This window comes from Delphinapterus leucas, chromosome 13, assembly GCF_059928025.1.
Source record: "Delphinapterus leucas isolate spDelLeu-1000000601 "Yukka" chromosome 13, BTC_Dleu_Yukka2, whole genome shotgun sequence".
NCBI lineage: Eukaryota > Metazoa > Chordata > Mammalia > Artiodactyla > Monodontidae > Delphinapterus > Delphinapterus leucas.
The window spans coordinates 34,843,054-34,862,907 of record NC_143141.1 but is presented as its reverse complement, the minus strand read 5'-3'; the positions used below and the strand labels follow the sequence as shown (position 1 = coordinate 34,862,907).

Below are 19,854 nucleotides of genomic sequence, written 5' to 3'. Positions count from 1 at the left end.
GACGCCGACCCCCAAGCAGCCAAAAATCTGCGTGTAACTTACAGTCAGCCCTCTGCACATGTGGTTCCTCCATCCAGTTCAGAATCCGTGGATTCAAACCACCATGGATGGTGTAGCACTGTAGTATTAGTAAATTATTTACTAATAATCCAAAATTATTTTGGAAAAAATCTGTATAGAAGTGGGCCTGCACAATTCAAACCTGTGTTGTTTGAGCAAAACCGTACTTGGTATGTAAACGTATGTGAAAAAGTAAGAGTTTGTCAAAGTTATGGCAAGAACTTTGAAAATTCCAGTTAATGTTTCAGAAGAAACCCACTCAGGCTTGCAGCTTCTTTATCTCTGTTCAGTGGTAAAAGATACAGAAAATGGGCATCATTGCCAATGTTTCATATTTAATAAGATTCTTGTATTTTAATGCATTAAAAACCTCAGGGACTTCTAGTGGATGAGCATCCGCCTGCTAATGCAGGGGACGGGGGTTTGATCCCTGGTCCAGGAAGATCTCACATGCTGTAGAGCTAAGCCCGTGCGCCACAACTGCTGAAGCCCGAGCGTCTAGAGCCTGTGCTCTGCAACGAGAGAAGCCACCATAATGAGAAGCCCGTGCACCGCAACAAAGAATAGCCCCCGCTCACTGCAACTAGAGAAAGCCGGCACGCAACTACGAAGACCCAGCATGGCCAAAAAAACCCCCCAAAAAACAGAAAAAACAAAAAACAACACCCGTGAACAAATCAGTCACAACCAGGAACAGGTCATGATAGAAAAAAATCAGAATAAGAGCAAACCTTCTATGTTCAGAACAGCTGAGAAAGCATTTTTGACTATTACAGAAGTTTATTTAACAAAACAGTTCAGTAAGAAAATGTACACGACCCAATTTTCATCGTAGTAAAATGTGGAGAGGGGACATGTGGAAGCAGTTGATTTCTCTGGTGAAGACAGCCATTGTTCATACTCGTTCCAAAGCTTCTAACATGATGATACTATTCCCTCGTATTACCTAAGAGAGAAAATGAATTTGAAAAGAACACAATTCATTTAACAGACATATCAATGATGATTAAAATGATTTGATTTTATCAAATCATTAATGGTTTTTCGGTTATTAAATGTCAGTTTGTGAGGCTTTTTTCCTGGTCACAGGAACACAAAATAATTCCAGTCTTTTACTAATGACATGAAGCCACTAAGCCCTTCATAATGAGATGCACATCTAGATCGAAGGCTAACAAGTACCTTTTTGAGACCAGTCTCCAATGACCCATTTCACTTAAACTGCAGGACTCAAATGAACATGCCCATCCCTGCCCCTAAGGGATCCATAAGTTAGTGGGAAAAATAGGTACAGTAGAATACATCAATCAGTTTAGGGGTATAAGATCATTGAGGGAACAAACCAGGATGAAAGTTGGAAAAAGTAGGATTTCTGAAGATGACATTTTAGCTGGGTCTTGAAAATTGGGTACAATTTTGACAGGAAGATAGGAAATTCTAGACAGAACTGAGATGAAAAAGCGTAAGGGGATAAGGAAAAATCTAATCTGAATAAAGTAAACGGTTATGGAAGGAAGTGGTAAACAAAGACAGTTCGCACCTAATCTTAAAAGGCCTCAAACACCAATCTTAAAAGTGTTTGGAAAGCATCATGAAACCAACAATGAACTAGTGACAGTTTCAGAGCTGGGGGAATGTTTTGGCAAAAGCGTATATAAGAGAATGGGGGTGGGGGAGACTTAGAGGCAGGAAGAAAAGTTATAAAGAAAAGGCCCCAGGGGCACAGTGCCTGATATAGTAGCCATTCTATAAAAGATAAGCCAGGATACTCATGACAGCATAGGTGAAATGGCTGGTAATGGCTGGTAAAGAGGGATAGAAAAATAAGTCAAACTGGAAGGGGACTATGAAAATAAGGAGCGCCTGGTGGACTGTAGGCAATGCAATCACAGATCAGTTCAAGTAGAGCTGGATAGGTGAAAAGGACAGGAGTGGGATGAGGGATGTGGAACGATTTATTAGAAATAGAGGCATTCTGAGTAAGATCAAAGTGGAGCTATGCTTGTAGGCAGGTGGTGTAAAAATAGCTGTAACTTGTTCTTTTCTCCTCTCATTCTACTTGCTTTATTTACTACATACACTATTATTTACTATCGCTGTAACTGGTTCTTTTCTCCTCTCATTCTACTTGCTTTATTTATTACATACACTGTTATTTACTATCTTCCTCACTCCAGTGTCATTTCTATGAGGCGGGGACTTTGCTTGGTGCACCATCCCCAGTGCCTAAGCTGTGGCAGACACACAAAAGGTTCAGTAAGTACTGTTAAGTAAACAAATGAACCTCCACGTGATTACCGCAGCTGACAGACTGGAAAGGAATGTGACAGGTGGGCAAGTGTCTTGGAGCCTGGCAGAGACAAACAGCAATGAGTATGGTGAGAAGGTGGCAAGGAATTAAAGAGCTGCATTAAAGAGAACAAGGCCCTGAAAATGACAATGGGGACTGAAGGAAACTACAGACTCTTACTCTTCGTACAAGTTAGGAAAAGAAGAAAGCTAAACAACATGATTACCTAGTTCTCAAGAGTTTTAAACTGCCGGCTTATGGGCAACAGATGAACATCACATCTCACGGACAAAAGCATGAAAAACAAGTAGGCTTCCTTCCTAGCTCCCTCCTAAATCTGTCCCTTTCTGACACTTTCCCTAGACGTGGAGGGTGGTGGAGAGAAGTTATTTCAGGTAACTAAGATTTTCAGATCTGTGGGCTTTTCCTTTTTGCCATCATTAAAAAACAAAACCACTACTTTCATCAACATTTTCTAAAATGGTATCACACACTTCTTTGCCTTCTCACATAATACACAGTTAAGGTTTGTCGTGAACACCTCTGTTGTGCAGTGCTCTACCTCTTTCCCCACTGTGCTCGAGGCCCCATTCTCCAAATCAAACTGGAACCCGAATTCCATATTGCTCCTTTGTTGGGCTTCAATACTAAGTTTTGGCAAAGTGTTGCTCAGGCTTTTAAAGTCTCCTGCAAGGGCACAACTGCCTAATAAAGAATACAAACATAATATGGAGCTACAGAAGCACAAAGCCTGATCACCTGAAATATGTAGCGTCAAAAAAAGACACAATTTTTACTACATTCTTAGGGGAACCTTGGAGTGGAGTAGAATCTTTAGGAAATAAGACACAGTTGATGCTACTGACTACTCTGGGGGTGTCTCAAAAGATAAGAGGCTAGTCGAGACATTGTTATGTAATTATCCACCTGACAGATCCCCCAAACAAATTACCCCACCCCCTTCAGAATACACACATTCTTAATACTATTCTTAATTTAATACTATTAAGTAATTTCAATGGCCTCAATGGGTCACTGATTGGACAAGGGAATAATGACGCCAACGTAACTGTCTCCTTAGCCAAACAACTTGTGAAAAAACAAAACTGTAACTGTTTTCCCCTCTTTTCCTTAGAAAAGCCATCCTTCCATTTTCTTTAGACTGTTTTTTTAAAGACAATTGATATATTATCATTATTTCATTTTCAAAGTGAACTCAGCCACAAGAATTAGCACCTACTAACACAAGACTTTAATTTTTAGTCACACAACCCCCATCATAGGTGGAGGAGCAGACTGCCTAACACGGTAAGTAGGTGCTCATTATTTGAATGACTTGGGAGGACACTGCTTTTTTTTTTTTTTTTTGCGGTACGCGGGCCTCTCCCCGCTGCGGCCTCTCCCCTTGCTTGCGGAGCACAGGCTCCGGACGCGCAGGATCAGCGGCCATGGCTCACGGGCCCAGCCACCCCGCGGCATGTGGGATCCTCCCAGACCGGGGCACGAACCCGCGTCCCCTGCATCGGCAGGCGGACTCTCAACCACTGCGCCACCAGGGAAGCCCGAGGACACTGCTTTTAACCAATTTCCGTGTAAAGAAAATTAAGCCCATCAAAATTTAGGGAGAAAATTACGAGAAAGATCCATGATCTAGGCTCAATTCCTTCCGGTAAAAATTTCAAAAAGTGCCACACATTCTCTAAAAAGTTATCTTCCCAAGTTAAGAACTTTAGGTGTCAATTCCTTCTTGAATCCTTTTTTAGCAAATTTGTTCAGATGTGAACCAAAATCCTAATCTACCCTCTATTAGAATGAAGATTTCCTAATCTGTAAAAGGAATGGCTAGGGGGAAATCTTGGGGTATTTTAAAACTGTTTTATAAGAAACTGCTGCTAATGATTTGCCCATACTTTTATTCATTTTTAACCAGAAGCTCAAGGAGACTGTACCTGGAAAGAAGGCAGGTTTACATGAAACGTGTGGGGGTGGGCGGGGAGTCTCATAGCTAGAGATTCCAAGTTGTTTCTCTAACCCTGACTACTGATTTGCTTTTCAAAATGCAGTAATGGAAATACACTTGAAATAAGCAATAACACAAGCCTTGGAAAGGGTGATTAAAAAATTATACCCTTTTACTGCTCAAACTTTAAAAAGTGAGGCAAAATCATGGCTAATGATTAGGAACTCTTACCACCTCTTAGAGGTCTACATGCTCAATGATTTGCTAAAGCTAAGCTGTCTGTTTTGATTCACCTTGCCCAGGTAACTCAGACTTAACACTTACTGGGTATACTGTCCTGTGTTGGGCAGAGTGGAATTCAAAGTCTGGGTCTTGTTGACAAACATCAACAGCTCTTCTTCAGTAGTCATACCACTACGGCCTATTGACTGCAGAAACGTTTGCTCCTATGATTAACAAGTCAGCATCTGTTTTCCTTCTGTTTTCTTCCATGTGAATGGCTGTCATTGTATCCCTTGCAACTTTTACCTTGACTACTTTTTGAGTGTGATAAACCAGAAAATCTAGGTTAATTATATATACAATTAAATCCCAAAAGTGTGATCTGTGACCTGGCAGATCTGCATCAAATGGGCACTTGTTAGAAATGCAAAATCTCAGGTTCCATCCCATACCTATTGAATTAGGATCTGCATTTTAACAAGATTTTCTGGGAATTCATGGCATGTTAAAGTTTGATAAGCAGTAATCCTCACTACACGTTAAAATTACACAATATCTTTTAACAAAAAAAGAGAGCAGCACCCTTAGAGATACAGTTTCAATTGCTCTGAGGTGGACTCTAGGCATAATTTTTGTTTGCTTGCTTTTAAAAAAACTCCTCAATGACTGATTGTAAATGCTCTCAATCACTGGTTAATCTTTGCCTTACATTAGAATCACCTGGGGAACTTTAAAAAAATTTTTTTTTATTGGAGTATAGTTGGTTTACAATGTTGTGTTAGTTTCTGCTGTACAGCAAAGTGAATCTGTTATACATATACATATATCCACTCTTTTTAGATTCTTTTCCCATAGAGGCCATTACAGAGTATTGAGTTCCCTGTGCTATACAGTAGGTTCTCATTAGTTATCTATTTTACACACAGTGCTTTTTTTATGTCAATCCCAATCTCCCAAATCACCCCTGCCTGCCGGCCCCCGTAATCATAAATTTGTTCTCTACATCTTTGTCTCTATTTCTGCTTTGCAAATAAGTTCATCTGTACCATTTCATCTGGGGAACTTTAAAAAACTCTAGGCTGCATCCCAGACTAATTTGATTCTAACATACAACTAAGATTGAGAACTACTGCTCTAGTGAAAGAACAAGTATGTGTCTCTATTATAGAATAAAGCTCAAAAATGATTTCTAACAGCCATTTCAAGTCTAAGGACCTCAGTGGGTTCTGTGTAAGATTCGGATCTAACCTACAGGTAACTGGGATATTATCACAATTGAATAACTGTCATTAAATTAAACTAAAAGGGAGATGGAATGTCTAATCTTGCCTGAAATTTGCCTAACTTCAGTCTAACCCAAGGGTTTGATAGAAGGGACGTTAATGCTTATTCCAAAAGAAAAATGAAATCTTAAGAGAAATCTTGTGTCTTTACTTACCACCATTCCAATATTGTTCTGTTGCCCACTAGTTGCCATCTCCACACATTCATCTATCACAAGATTCATAAAGGGATCAAATCCCCTCAATATTCCTTGGACATGTCTGCCACCATTTAATTTCACTGTGTAAAGGGAAAAAGACATTTTAATAAAACTGACCATTAATTATCAACTAAACTATTCATTAAAAATTAGGTGAGATCGGGATTTCCCTGGTGGCATAGTGGTTAAGACTCTGTGCTCCCAATGTAGGGGGCCCAGGTTTGATCCGTGGTCAGGAAACCAGATCCCACGTGCATGCCACAACTAAGAGTTTGCCTGCTGCAACTAAGGAGCCCGTCCGCCACAACTAAAGACCCAGAGCAACCAAATAAATTTAAAAAACTAGGTGAGATAAAACCTAGGTATTTGAGATGTATAATCTACTATCTTTACTATATGCCAAGCACTGGGCTAAACATTTTACATTTACTTCCACATTTAAACTTATAAGAATCCTATGAAGTAGAATTATCCTGACTTTTTATGAAGGAACTGAAGTATAGCATTTTTAAATAACTGGTTCAAGATTATACAGTTACTGTGGGGTACAGCTGGAATTCAAACTGAAGGCTGCTCGCCCCTAAAGCCATGGTCTTAACCCCTATATACTTCGAGTACTGTACAGGTTAGATTTTAGTCCTTGTCTGTCTTTTGTTTAAAGGAAAAAAGTTAAGTTTTCAAATATAAAATAGAAAATACTGTTAATTTTATCAAAGTGAGAGAGGGCTTATATGAAATAATGAAGAGTCTGAAGTACTGTGAAACTTCCTAAGTATCAGAAATTAAGTAAATAAAACTGTCTAGTTAGGATTTTGATAAACCTGCTTAATTAATGGATATGAATTAGAGGTTCTGTGTGCTTTGAATTTTTATAATGTTGCTCCTTCAAACATTATATACCACCAAGGCACATGTAAAAAGGAATTTAATATTAAAAAAAAAAAGGCCCAAAAATAAAAAACCAAAAAGACTTACATGATAACTTCTTGTCCATAAATCTGAAAAAGCAAAAGGGGTAAAGATTATGTAACTAATTAAAAAAATTTAAGCACAAGTAAGCACAAAAGTAGGTATAGTCAGGATAATCTGTTAAAATATACACAATAGGAATAATGAAATTTAAAAGAGTAAAAACTGTACTGTGGTAAAGGATGAGAGAGTGATGGGCTACCTCAGTTAGTACTCATACTAACCGAGCAATGTGATTTGGGAAGGGAAGATAAACAAAAATGGAATGGATTTACAATATATTAATGTACATTAAATTGCATCTTTATACTGATGTGAATTACAAACCATTCTTGTTGTTCAATACTGACCTAACTTTCAATGACAGGATTTTACAACCATAACAGAAAAACAAAGATTTGGTTATATTTTTAGTTATTTCCAAAACCAAACAAAGTTGTGAAGAAACCAGAAGGTAATCAAACTATACCCAATCCAATAGGTATTTTATTTTATTTTATATTTGAGACAATACGTAGTGCTGTTTTATTTAATATTAAACATCAATCTTAAGTGTTCAGGATAGTCTTCAACACATAATTACGCTTTAGCAAAATACATGCATATTTTGAAGTTTTAAATAATCTGAATTAAACAAGAAAATTCCATCTCAGCAGGGTAGTATGAGAATATGAAGACATGTAGTCAAACCAGTTTTTACCTCTTCCAGTTATAGGCTAAAAAATATGAAATTTCATTCAATTTTAATATAAATCATGGGAGAATTCAAAGATAAATAAGAGAAAGGGGCTGACAGAAGGTGTAAGAAGATAGGTTTTTACAAATAAAAAGATATAGTATGATATAGAAAATAATCTATTTTAATAGGATATGTTACATAAAACAAATATAACACACATGAGCTTATTTAATCCTATGATGGCTTTTATAAATTACATACATACAAATTAATAATAAGTATCAGCATTTAACAGATGGGGAACTGAGGCTCAGAAAGGTTAAGTAAAATTTCCAAAGTCACAGCAGTGAAAAAGTTTGAGCAAAATCAAATGGTTCAGTTTGGCTAGAGAACACAGCACTCAAATGTTATTGTGTGTAATATTTGGTGCCTGGATTTCTGATGGAGGAGCTTGAATGCTGGGTCAAGAAATCTGGACTTTGTTATGTATACAGCAATAAGTTATTGCAGCAGAACCAGCCAATGGCAAGACTACTGTGGCACGTGTAAGCCAAATCATTATGCTATACACCTTAAACTTACACAGTGCTGTATGTCAATTATATCTAAAAAAAACTGGAAGAAAAAAAAAAGACTACTCTGGCATTGACTTTATTTTTTTTTTAATTAATTAATTAATTATTTATGGCTGTATTGGGTCTTTGTTGCTGTGAGCGGGCTCTCTCTCTAGTTGGGGTGAGTGGGGCCTACTCTTCGTTGCGGTGCAGGGGCTTCTCATTGCAGTGGCTTCTCTTGTTGTGGAGCACAGGCTCTAGGCACGTGGGCTTCAGCAGTTGTGGCACGCAGGCTCAGTAGTTGTGGCACATAGGCTTAGTTGCCCCGGGCATGTGGGATCTTCCCGGGCGAGGGCTCGAACCTGTGTCCTCTGCATTGGCAGGCGGATTCTTAACCACTGCGCCACCACGGAAGTTCCTGGCACTGACTTTTAAGAGCAGGACTAAGAATTTGGTTAGGCCAGGGTATCTCAACCTCAGCATACTGAAATCTGGGGCCCGATAATTCTGTTGTTGCATGATATCCAGTGCATTGTAGAAAGTTTTAGCAGCAACCCTGGCCTCTTCCTACTAGATGCTGATAGAACCAGACTCCCATCCCCTCAGTTAAGAACCACTGAGTTATGCTAAACCAGGAAGATGGTATAAAAGTGTAAAAGATGGTTATTTGTGAGAAATTAAAGGAAGAAAAAAATTAAGTCATTTTGGAGGCAGACCTGCCAGGATTTCACAATTCATGAAATCTAGAGATAAGAAGAGAAAGGTATTAAAACTAGTTTCATCCTCTGAAATTCTCAAATAATGTCTTAAGAATCAAAAAGGAAACCTTACAAATAGAGAATGGTCCTTCTGTTAAAAAATAATTACCATTTCACCAGTTCCTGATGAAGCCAGAGGACACATAAGATTTTACCAGCTCACCAATAAAAGGATAATTGGATAAGTATTTTCACAGCAATAATTGTTTTTCTTAATGTTAGGCTTATTTAATAATTGTCTTAAATTTATAACAGATCCAACTAAAATACACACGAGTTTTTGCACAAAAGATGGCTTCAATACAAATGTGCACTTAAGTGTAAAATCATTAAATATGAACTTTTCCTTAAGCCTGACTTCTTTATGGGGCTGATAATAAATGAACTGTACACATGGCAGACCAGATGGCTGGCTGCCTCACAAACTGATCCTTGGACCAATTTTCCATCCTTTGTGCTATCCAACTAAACAAGACAGAGAAGTTACTTAGGAAACATGGCCCATGCTAAGTTCAACCAAGAGTGTTTGAGGACGCTAAAACTTTAAAATGGGCCTTATCTAAAGTAGGAATATCCTACTTTGAGTTGACTTTACTGGGTTCAAACCCCACCCCCGCCCCCCAAACAACCTAGCCTTCTCTAATTAGAAAATATGAATATTCTCACACAGCTCTGTTAACAGAGCAAGATATCACACGACACTCAAGTTTAACCTAAGAACAAGAGAACAAGAAAAAGGAATGTGATTTCTAAGTTAAAGCTCAAAGAAACAGCTACAAACACACTCTAAGATTAAGGCGGCTTTTGATTCCTCATATACTATCAAACACTTCCATTCCACCCATCTCCTTAGTTCCTTACAGAATTACTCTACAGCCACCTTATCTAGAACATGATGCTACTCAAGATGTTCAACAAAGGGTAGCATTCGAGATGCTCAAGTAACGAGCGAGAGCGTGCGGGAGACGGGGCCTGGAGCTCGGGCCTGGGATGCAACTCGGCGGGCGGAGGCGCCTTGCTGCCTCTGGTAACCTTGCCAACCGGGCCGAAATGCTACGTCTGAGCGGGTCTTAGGCCCCGAAGCGCGGGACACCGGCCCGCATCTCGTCGGCCACGGACCAGAAGACGCACGCCAGGCGCACTCTCGGGAATGGCGGAGGACCTAAGGAACCCTAGGCACACAAATAAGCTGCCATTTGGGCACGGCCCTCACACATACTTACTTCTTCAACTCGGGAGGGTGAGCTTTGCTCATGATGTCTACTCGAGGAGCTCAAAGACGCCTCCAAACAGAACTCGAGTCCTCCCTCTCACTCCAGCAGTAGGCCCGGCGCTTTGCGTCTGACGTCACTCATCCCGTTAGCCAATTGATTGTCGGCCGCTTTCCCGTTTCACCTCGCGATACTTAGGGAAGGCCTGAGAGTGTCGATCAGTCCCAAGCTTCCGGTTGCGCCGCCAGCGATTGGCCAGGACGGAGGGATGGGACCTTCGGGAGCCCCGTTCTGTCCCGTCTGTAAAATCGGGGTGCGCCTCTAGCTTCGGAAGGAACCTGGTTAATGCCGTGTCTTTGTGGGTTGCAACATGTATCTTATTCATATGTACCAAATGAAAATAAGCTCTAGAGGAGTGGGCCCCTAATATTTCTTTGCATGTGTGGGGATATGTCCATGTATTGCGCTGCCCTTTGTTGTGCTTTGCAGATACAGCGTTTTTGTTTTTATTTTAAACAGAAGGAAGGTTTGTGGCAACCCTGAGTCTAACAAATCTCTTGGTGCCATTTTTTCTTTTTCCAACAGCATTTGTTCGCTTGGTGTCTCTGTGTCATTTTGGTAATTCTTACAGTATTTCAAACTTTTTCATCACATTTGTTATGGTGATCTGTGATCATACCAAATAATTCATGTGTGACTTGCTTTATTGAGACATTTGCTTCACTGTGGTGGTCTCCAACAGAACCTGCAGTATCTCAGAGGTTTGCCTATACTCCCACAGGAGAATGTCATGCTAAGTCTAGGGTTCTGGTAACAGCTCAGTTAGTGAGTGACCTCTGCACCATAAGAGAGGGTGATTGGGCCTCAATTTCCAAGACTTTGAATCTAGAGCCCAGAAGTGTATTCACTATGGTCGGTCCTGCAATGCTTGTTAACAATGCCTCCAAAACCCCACTTAACGTACATTGTCTCTCTGTATAAAACGTGAAGTGCAGCACACAAATGATCTCTAATACGAACACAAATGATCTCTAATACAAGGTATTTTCAAGTCAAGAGTGTAGGTGTAAACAGTGGTCTCTGACTTGTTCCTAGTTAAGTTATCCAAAATAAGTGCATCTACATTTACGAATCAGATACAATTGGGATTATAGAAGACTTAGGCCAAAATAGAAAAGCATTAGTGATTTTAAGTAGGGGATGGTTCTACAAGATTCAGTTCATTCCTCATGTTCAGGAATGACTCTATTTAAATACCAGTGATAGTAAAGACTTAAATTCATCATCTATTTTGTACTCTCTTGGTACTCAAAATCCCAGGCATTGCATTTTCTCTAGAGGGGTCATAACTGCCTGTCTTTTCCATTTTTTGTTGTGTTTAGTTGAAGCTAGAGACCTGATGTGGATATTGAATTTCTTTTTCAGCCTTATAGTTTCTGTCTTTTTACATTAACAGACTTCAGTTTGTAGTGCCCTAGCATGCCCTCAAAGTTCTTCCCATTTACAAGCATCCGAACCATAACATATAGCTAATTTTCACTCCCCTGGACCTCTTAAATTTATTTCACACATTACAAAGAGAAGCATCCTGACAAAGTTATATATTCACTGGCCAGATAAAAGGAAAGAAACACAATAGTGGAAGAAAAATTAAGTCTTATGTATTTTTAAAACCAAACCACTAGGAAAATATATCACAGTCTTGAAACAGCAAACAGACAGGCTATATTATCATTTCAAGTAATAAGTTGGTAAAAACACAAGGTCCTTAATAAAACGATAAGGTGCCAGAACTGGGGCAAGAACAACGCATGTCGCAAAAGTAGTATTTGGTAACGGAGGGCTGTCCCGGTTTTTGCTCTAAAGGAGTCACAGCTTGCCCGAGTTGCTTACTTTTTCTCCTTTGACCTTCGTGTTGCCAAGGGATTGTTTCAACAGAGCTCTGTTATCACAGGGGGCAAAGTAAGCAATACTGGGTGTAGGCTTTCATTCTATTTTGTTTTATGAAAACCAGATTTTTCCAAAGCCAGTACTTCATAACTCTCTTAATTAAGCAGCTAACAATTCCTCTTTCACTGTTCATTCTTGAATACTAGCATATAGCACAATCAAAATCCCCTTTCCCTTCAAGGGTGAGTGTCACTGCAAGATTGTCTTGTCACTCGGCTGACTCTGCTGCTGACAGCCTCAGGGCTCATCATGGCTGCCAGTCAGAGGGAAGGTCTGCTTCCCCTACCAGTGTGATAGTGCTTCTTATATTTTTGCAGGGTCTCCAGGCTGAAAGATGTCATGTGTGAGAATTTTAAGAAATGCTCATCCACATCCTGACGGCCAGAAATGAATATCCGCAAGGACCCTTTCAAAGTTTTTATCGAAACTACCTCTCCCAACTCTACATCTTAAAGTAGCTTCATACCCTTGTATATAAAACAAAACCACGCAAAACAAATCCCTAGAAGCCCCCTTTCCCCTTCTAAATTAGTGACCTCATGGATTTTGTTTTATTTCCAGTTTGTGGGAAACGTTGTAGTGATCCTTCTGGTAAACAGGAGGTTGGCAACAAACAGAAACACCTCTCCTCACACTCCACCAGCTCATAAGCAGGTCAGATGAACCTGCCAGCCTGTTGGTATCTGTGTACTAAGAGAATCTGGTACCTTGGAGGGCTGTGGTTTGGTACAAGGGAGACTCCCTGTTGCCAGGATAAGCACTTGCCACGTGAAATTCAGGATCACAAAAACTCTCCTGTGCTATCTCTGACCCCAATTTTAGCACCAGGTTTTTTCACTTTCTAGGTTTCAAACACAAAGGAACCAGTGTCCAGAGGCAAGTGACATAGGCCTTAAACTTGCTGCCATCCTTAATTTCCTCATTCATAAACTTTCCTTAGAAAACCCAAATCCCCATTTCTCTTTTTAAATGGACTCCTGCCTTCAGCCCCGATGGCCAATAGCAGACATCTATTTCCCAATGGATGAGAGAGACTCCTTCATCTTCTTGGTCATGGTTGGGATGAGGTTCATGTGGTCATCCACACACGTGGTCACGCAACTCTCCAGCTGCCGCTTCACCTGAAGCTCTTTACTCCCTGCATCAATTGAATCTTTGGCTTTGTCGTTGCAATGCATAGTGCACCGGGCCAGGCGGTCCTGCGGCAAGAGGGAAAAGGGTAGAGGAACTGAAAGGCTGGCCTTTATTTGCCAAATGCTTGTCACGTGCCAGGCTCTGTGCTACGTATTTCTCTACATATTACGTGGGTTATCTTGATCAATTAAAGTGACACTATCGTGCAATTAACCAGGATTGTCCTGATTGAAACAGAGGGTGGCACCACGAGGGCCCAGGGAAAGCATCACTAGAAAGCAGGTGAATAATAGAATAAATTGTACAGAAGCCCCTTCCCGGAGGTGAGAAGGAACTAGAGGCTAATGTTACTCAACTACAGACTTTCAAACACCTTGATTTTATAAGGTCTGTACTTGCTACAGAAAAATACTCAATTCAACGAATATTTATTGAGCATCTACTATGTGCTAGGGACTCTTCTAATGTTGGGGAATACAGCAATGAGTAAAACAGATAAAGTCCTTGCCTTCATTGAACTGATATTCCAGTGAGGGGAGAGAGACAAACAAAATAAATAAGTGGAGATGTTGGGGGAAACAGTTGGATACATGAATCTGGAGATCAGGAGTAAAGCTGGTCTAAATATATGAATGTAGGTGTTGTCAGCATATAGATGGTATTTGCTATGAGACTAGAGAACTAGATTGAAAAGAAAAAAGATCCAAGGACAGCCCTGGGCACTCCAGTGCTCTTCAGAGGTTGGAGAGGGAAAAAAACAGTAAATGAGAACAAGAAAGGAGAGAGGGAGAGAGGTGGAAAACCAGGAGAGTGAGTCATCCTATCCTGGTGGCCAACTGAGTACAGATTTTTAAGGAGGGGGAGAGTAATCCACTGTGTCAATGATGCAGGTAGGTTGAGTAAGATGAAGAATGAGAAATGACCACTCCCATGGAAGGGAGTGGCAAGAGTGGTTCTGGCACAGTGGAAAAGTAAGTCTGATTGGAGGAGTGAAAAGTGAATGGAAGGGGTCCCAGCAGCTCGGGCGGAGGGAGAAGAGGCAGCGGCCAGGCAGCCCAGCTTCGCGAAGGCTCTCGGAGCCCCGCCGCGACGATGCCTAAGAGGAAGGTCAGCTCCGCCGAGGGGGCGGCGAAGGAGGAGCCCAAGAGGAGATCGGCGAGGTAGTCAGCTAAACCGGCTCCTGCAAAAGTGGAAACGAAGCCAAAAAAGGCGGCAGGAAAGGATAAATCTTCCGAGAAAAAAGTGCAAACAAAAGGGAAAAGGGGAGCAAAGGGAAAACAGGCTGAAGTGGCTCACCAAGAGGCTAAAGAAGACTTACCTGCAGAAAATGGAGAAACTAAAAATGAGGAGAGCCCAGCTTCTGATGAAGCAGGAGAGAAAGAAGCCAAGTCTGATTAATATCACACACCTGGTCCTATCAGGGGTCCCTGTTTCCCTTCTTGTACAATCCAGAGGAATATTTTTATCAACTCTTTTGTAAATGCAGGTTTTTTAGTAGCTCTAGAAACATTTTTAAAAAGGAAGGAATCCCACCTCATCCCATTTTTTAAGTGTAAATGCTTTTTTTAAAGAGGTGAAATCATTTGCTTGTTTATTTTTTGGTACAACCAGAAAATAGTGGGATATTGAATATGGGAGGCTTTGATTGCCTTGGGTGTCAGCTTAACATTCCACAGATGGAGGGTAGCTTTTCTATCCTATAATACAAAGCATACCAAATGGCAGTTTGGAGTCACTTGTGCATTTCATGTCTTAAACACTTTAAATTACTTCTCTTCCCACGTTGTTTTTGGTAGAATTGTTTCCTAAAGCAAACCACTCACCCCTTGATCTTGGCTCTCCTGGGCAGAATTTTGTGCACTCTGTAACATCTTTGGTCGTGGTAGTCCAGTTCTTCTAGTAACTGTTAATGTGCTGTGAACGACTGACAATTTGAGTATGTAGTGTATGTGATATTAAATTGTGAATTATTGGGACTTACGATGTAACAGCATATCAATATTTGAAGATATTGGTACTTGATATCCTGTGAAGGAAAATTTGTCCCCAAATGTTAAGCTGGAAAGTCACTGGAATAACTGTTCAGAAAAGAATCACGACTACATGATTTTTTAGGTTTTTGGTATGTATGTTGAGAATTGTGTACAAATTGAAATGTCTGTGTACTGATCCTCAAAACAACCTGTACTGATCTGTACCTGTACTGATCTCAAAACAACCAATAAAATCTCAATTATGAAAGAAAAAAAAAAAGTGAATGGAAGAAGAAAGTTGTACAGTAATTCAAGAATCAAATTTTGAAAGACCCTATCTGTAAAATAAGGTATCAAACACAAAGAAACCCCCTGAAGTTCCATGATCTTGGAGAAGTTATTCTTTTATAGTGTTAGTAATTTTGAAGAATTTTATATAGAATGTAAAAATGTACCACATTAGATATAATTTTTCCATTTGAACAGAATCCCAGGCTATGAAAACTGGTTCAGAGGTGGGCCCTGCTTCCCCAAGTTCCAGGAAAGTATATCCAGAGGAAGGGAGTAAAAGGTAGTTGTGGATACCCTTTGCTCCAGAGAGGGATACTGTAGGGAGGCTCTTAGTGACCTCAAAGAGGCTTGTGAGTCAGGCATCGGTGAGTCAACAATAATAATTCTTCATATAAATGGCTGCTTTTTAGTGACACAGGAGCTGCCCCCTGGGTGTAGCAAGTAGGAGCATCCTGGGTGGGAATATCCACAAAATGACGGCAGGATCTTGTTCTAATCAGTACGCTTTAAAGACTGGCCCATTCCACTTTCCTGGGGATTCTGCTGTTGTAAGAATGAATTAATATGTTTTAGAAAGCTTTATACTGTACAGTATACATATGTATTTGATATTTATGGGGGAAAAAAACATAAGGCTCTTGGTCATGAACTCCCTTGGTTAACTCCCTTTTACATTGTTTCTATGGGAAATTTTTACAGCACTCAAGCTCCTGGACTTTTTCTAAAATTTGAAACTGTGTAAAGAGTAGTTGGCCATAGGACTGTCACAAATGTTAACACAGAACCAAGACACTAAAGCTAAGAGTTTTGAACAAATGCTTGTCATCTGCAAAAGAGCAACATCAAGGGCTAGGGTCATCTGTTTGGAATTCCTCACCTGGAACTTCTCCAACTCGCTGGTCACCAGGGCCTGGGCTTGAGCCAGAGGTGCATGGCAGCGCTCAATGCACTGGTGCACTTGCTGCATGGACGCCTGGCTGTCCTCACAACAGCCGGCGCTGCACCGGAACATGAGGCCCTGTGGGGGGAGGGCAGAGGGAGGTTAGGTAGTAAAGCCTCTGGGACAGAGATGACCACGGAGTGCAACAGAGGCTAGGAGAAGCATCATACCCGCACCTCTCCTTAGAATAGACATCAGGACCTTAAAACCACGAACAGGAACATTATCCTCGGTGCCTAGCGTAGTGTTTCACAGCCTCCTTGCCGCTAGCTCATTGGCACTTGTTGAATCGAAGGCTGGGTGGACAGGGAAGGTGGTGGAGGGTCAGATGAAGCCAAGCTCTGAAAACCTGGTGCCTAAACCACAGGGTTCAGAGGTCAGCAATCTAGTAACCTACATTCCACCAGGGAGCAACTGGTCCACTGACTCCAGGGGCACCTTTACAAGGGAAACCCACAATCCGGTTAGGGAAGCAGGACCAGCAGCCACAAAACATTTAGGAGATGAAAGCGGAACAGCACATAAGCCAGCGCTGTGTGGTGCCAGGTTCGGTGCAACAGAACCGGGCATGACCTGGCCATTGAGGAGGCCGAGCGCAGTCCCCTTTCCGGTCTTTCATCCTGGCTGTGCTCCTTCCGGGCCTCTGGCTGCTCACCTGCAGAAGGGGCCGCGCAAGTGGGGAAGGTCGGGGAGGCTGAACATCTTACACCAGGGGCTTCTTAACCCTGCCCCGGGGACACCCCCTCCCCCGGCCTGGCCTTGGGGGCAGACGGCATTGCGCATGGCGAGGGAGCACAGATTTCATCCGCTCAGCCGAAGCTCCAGAAGTTCTGTCTGAGGGTGAGCCGAGCTTTGGAGGACGCCGCGACGACCCCAGGGACACCCCGACCCGGGTCTGCGGGGAGGGAGGCAGTGGCACTGGGGATCGTGCGACGGCTGCGGGAAGGGGCCAGGAATCCCGGACCGCCTTGGCTCCCCCCGGCTGGGCCCCCGACCCGCTACCTGCATCTTCCGGATGTTCTCTCTCTCCAGACTCTTCACCATAGAGTCCACCGCCTCCTGCACCCGGAGCTGCTGCAGCTCCGCCATGGCGACACGGCGCTGCTCCTTGCCGCGCCGGCGCCCACATGGACTCCCGGGCACGAGCCCTCCCCTTCGCCGCCTCTTCCCGGGTCACCGCGGCGAGCCCTTTCCGGGCCCACGCCGCCGCCTAGCGTCCGAGATGAGCAACTGCATGTACGGCGGCTAGCTTCTGCCCGCGCTCCCTGGCCCCCCCACCCGGAGTCCCCGCCCACCTTTCGGCCTCCTCCACCTGGTTCGCCCACCTCCGCCGGCAGTGTAAGCGCCGAGACTGCATTTTCCCCTCTACCTCCCTCCGTCCCTCTTATGTATTTATTTTTTAAAATTGAAGTATTTACAATGTTGTGCCAATCTCTGCTGAAAAAGAGTGAAAAAATATTTAATATAATTAACATAACAGATAAGTGCGCAGATCTTAGATGTAAACACCTTGATGTGTTTTAACAAACCTTGCCCTTTCCCAGTCAATCCCCGCCCATTCCCTCCCTATCTCCCCACTCCAGACCCCAGGCAACCACTGATCCGCTTTCTATCACGACAGATTACACTTTCCCTTTCTAGAATTTATAAATCATCCCTATGTACTTTTTTGGGGGGTTTGGCTTCTTCACCTAACATAACGCTTTTGAGATTGAGCCTTATCTTCAGTTCCTTTTTGCTGCTGAATAGTATTCCATTGAATGGACATACAGCAATTTGTTTTTCCATTCCTCTGTTGATGGACATTTGGGTCTTTCCCAGTTATTAGCTATTCTGAATAAAGTGGTGACTATGAACATCCTTGAGCAAGTCTTTTGTAGACATAGATGTCCATTTCTCTTGGGTAAATATCTAGAAGTGGAACTGTTGGATTGTTGGTAGATGTATGTTTATGCATTTATTTCTAATGAGAAATTATTAACCTCAAAGGAGCAACGCAGGGGCTACAGATATTCAATCGGCAATGAAGCATTTATACGCCAGTAACAGTGGGCTGTTTCTGAGCTCCTGGCAGTTCTATCAGGAATGCCCATCCCCACCTCCAACTTTACTGTCCTATGTATTCATTGATTAAACACATGCAGTCGTCCCTCGGTATCCCTGGGTTCCGCATCCGCAGATATGGAGGGCCGACTATGATACTTGAGTGTCGGTGTCAGGACTTTTAGTGGGTCCTGTAACCAACCCCCCGCGGATACCAAGGGACAACTGTAGCTGGTGCGTGCTAGGCACAAGGCACTGTGGTAGGGGCGAGGGTCCACAGGGGAGCCTTGGTGAGGGTGAAGGGGGCAGACAGGTAGTGTTGGAAGAGATGTGCTAATACGGGGTGACCGCGGCTGGCAAGAAGGAAGTGAGCAGTCCAAGTGTCTCAGGAAAGCTTCCTTAGAGGATACGACAAGTGGGTGTTTTTGCCTGGCACACGAGACGGTGAAGAGAACGCCATACCAGGCACGGGGAGCTGCCTGAACAAAACAGAGTGTGAAACAGCGTGAAGCTTTGGGGAAGCCAAGTGGTTTTGCTGACTTGGAACCTGGAGTAGAAAAGGAGAATAATGAGTGAGGGACACAAGGAAAGGGACCTTGACTTTGGAATTTAGGCATTTGCTGCCACCGGACACTAGATGGCAGCAGAACTCTGGTTTGAGGGCAGTGGGCCGCTTGACTCAGCCCGAAGACTTCAAGCCTCAAGGTCCTTCTCTAGCCCAGGGGCTGGTAACTTCCAGGAAACCACTGTTCAGCATCTGAAACATCGTTTACACTTCAAGCCAGTCTAGAGGCGGCTACCAGCAGCCTCTGGAATTAGAATGACCCCGGCTATTACTGAATGTGCCAGGGTTTAAGTTCTTTATATGGGTTATCTCATTTAATACCCACAGCAATCCTATGAGGTGAGAACTTTATTACCCACTTTTCTCCTGCTTAGGGCAGAAAACTGAGGTCTAGGGAGGTGAAGCCATTTGCCAAAGGTTGCATATTTAGAAGCTAGAATCGGTGGAGCTAGACTTCCAACCTGCATAAGCTAACTCCAAACTGTGAAGTAGGAAATCTCTGTTATGACCGTCAATGTTTATACTTATGTTTCCATATTCCATGGAGAGTTCTTACTTTCTTTGTTATAGAACAATCTGAAATGTCTCACCTTTCCCCCTTATTTCTAAAATGTCAGATTGAATCTCTCCAACAAGTCCTACTTTTAGGAGCCCAGTTAATCACACTGAAATGAATTTAAAAGTCCTTGAGTAATGCAGCCTTACTAGTTTGTTTATATGAAATGAATGGTTCTTTAGTATATTTATGAAAAATGATTCCTGACTTCATTTG

At 42.2% G+C, this 19,854-nt stretch overlaps 2 protein-coding genes and 1 pseudogene across 4 annotated transcripts; 1 reads left to right on the top strand and 2 right to left on the bottom strand.

Annotated features, from left to right (window-relative positions):
• Nucleotides 1-820: 820 nt before the first annotated feature.
• SNRPG (small nuclear ribonucleoprotein polypeptide G) lies at nt 821-10,332 on the bottom strand. Its single transcript, XM_022561219.2, has 4 exons — nt 10,199-10,332; nt 6,991-7,013; nt 5,971-6,095; nt 821-1,006 (listed from the first exon to the last, which is right to left on the bottom strand). The coding sequence occupies exons 1-4, from the start codon at nt 10,228-10,230 to the stop codon at nt 956-958; spliced, it is 231 nt and encodes a 76-aa protein (XP_022416927.1). The 5' UTR covers nt 10,231-10,332; the 3' UTR covers nt 821-955.
• Nucleotides 10,333-11,770: 1,438 nt separating this feature from the next.
• Nucleotides 11,771-17,647, bottom strand: TIMCC (TIM double twin CX3C motif chaperone). 3 transcript variants are annotated; one of them, XM_089923040.1, is made up of 4 exons: nt 17,477-17,569; nt 16,651-16,770; nt 16,412-16,552; nt 11,771-13,335 (listed from the first exon to the last, which is right to left on the bottom strand). In XM_089923040.1, exons 3-4 carry the CDS (start codon nt 16,544-16,546, stop codon nt 13,147-13,149), a joined length of 324 nt encoding a protein of 107 aa, XP_089779166.1. In that variant the 5' UTR covers nt 16,547-16,552; nt 16,651-16,770; nt 17,477-17,569; the 3' UTR covers nt 11,771-13,146. The 3 variants fall into 3 exon arrangements, with proteins under 3 accessions (XP_089779166.1, XP_030619069.1, XP_022416997.1); XM_030763209.2 differs by having other exon boundaries at nt 16,651-16,830; nt 17,477-17,566; XM_022561289.3 differs by lacking the exon at nt 16,651-16,770 and having other exon boundaries at nt 17,477-17,647.
• Nucleotides 14,103-14,828, top strand: LOC115803579 (non-histone chromosomal protein HMG-14 pseudogene; annotated as a pseudogene).
• Nucleotides 17,648-19,854: the final 2,207 nt, after the last annotated feature.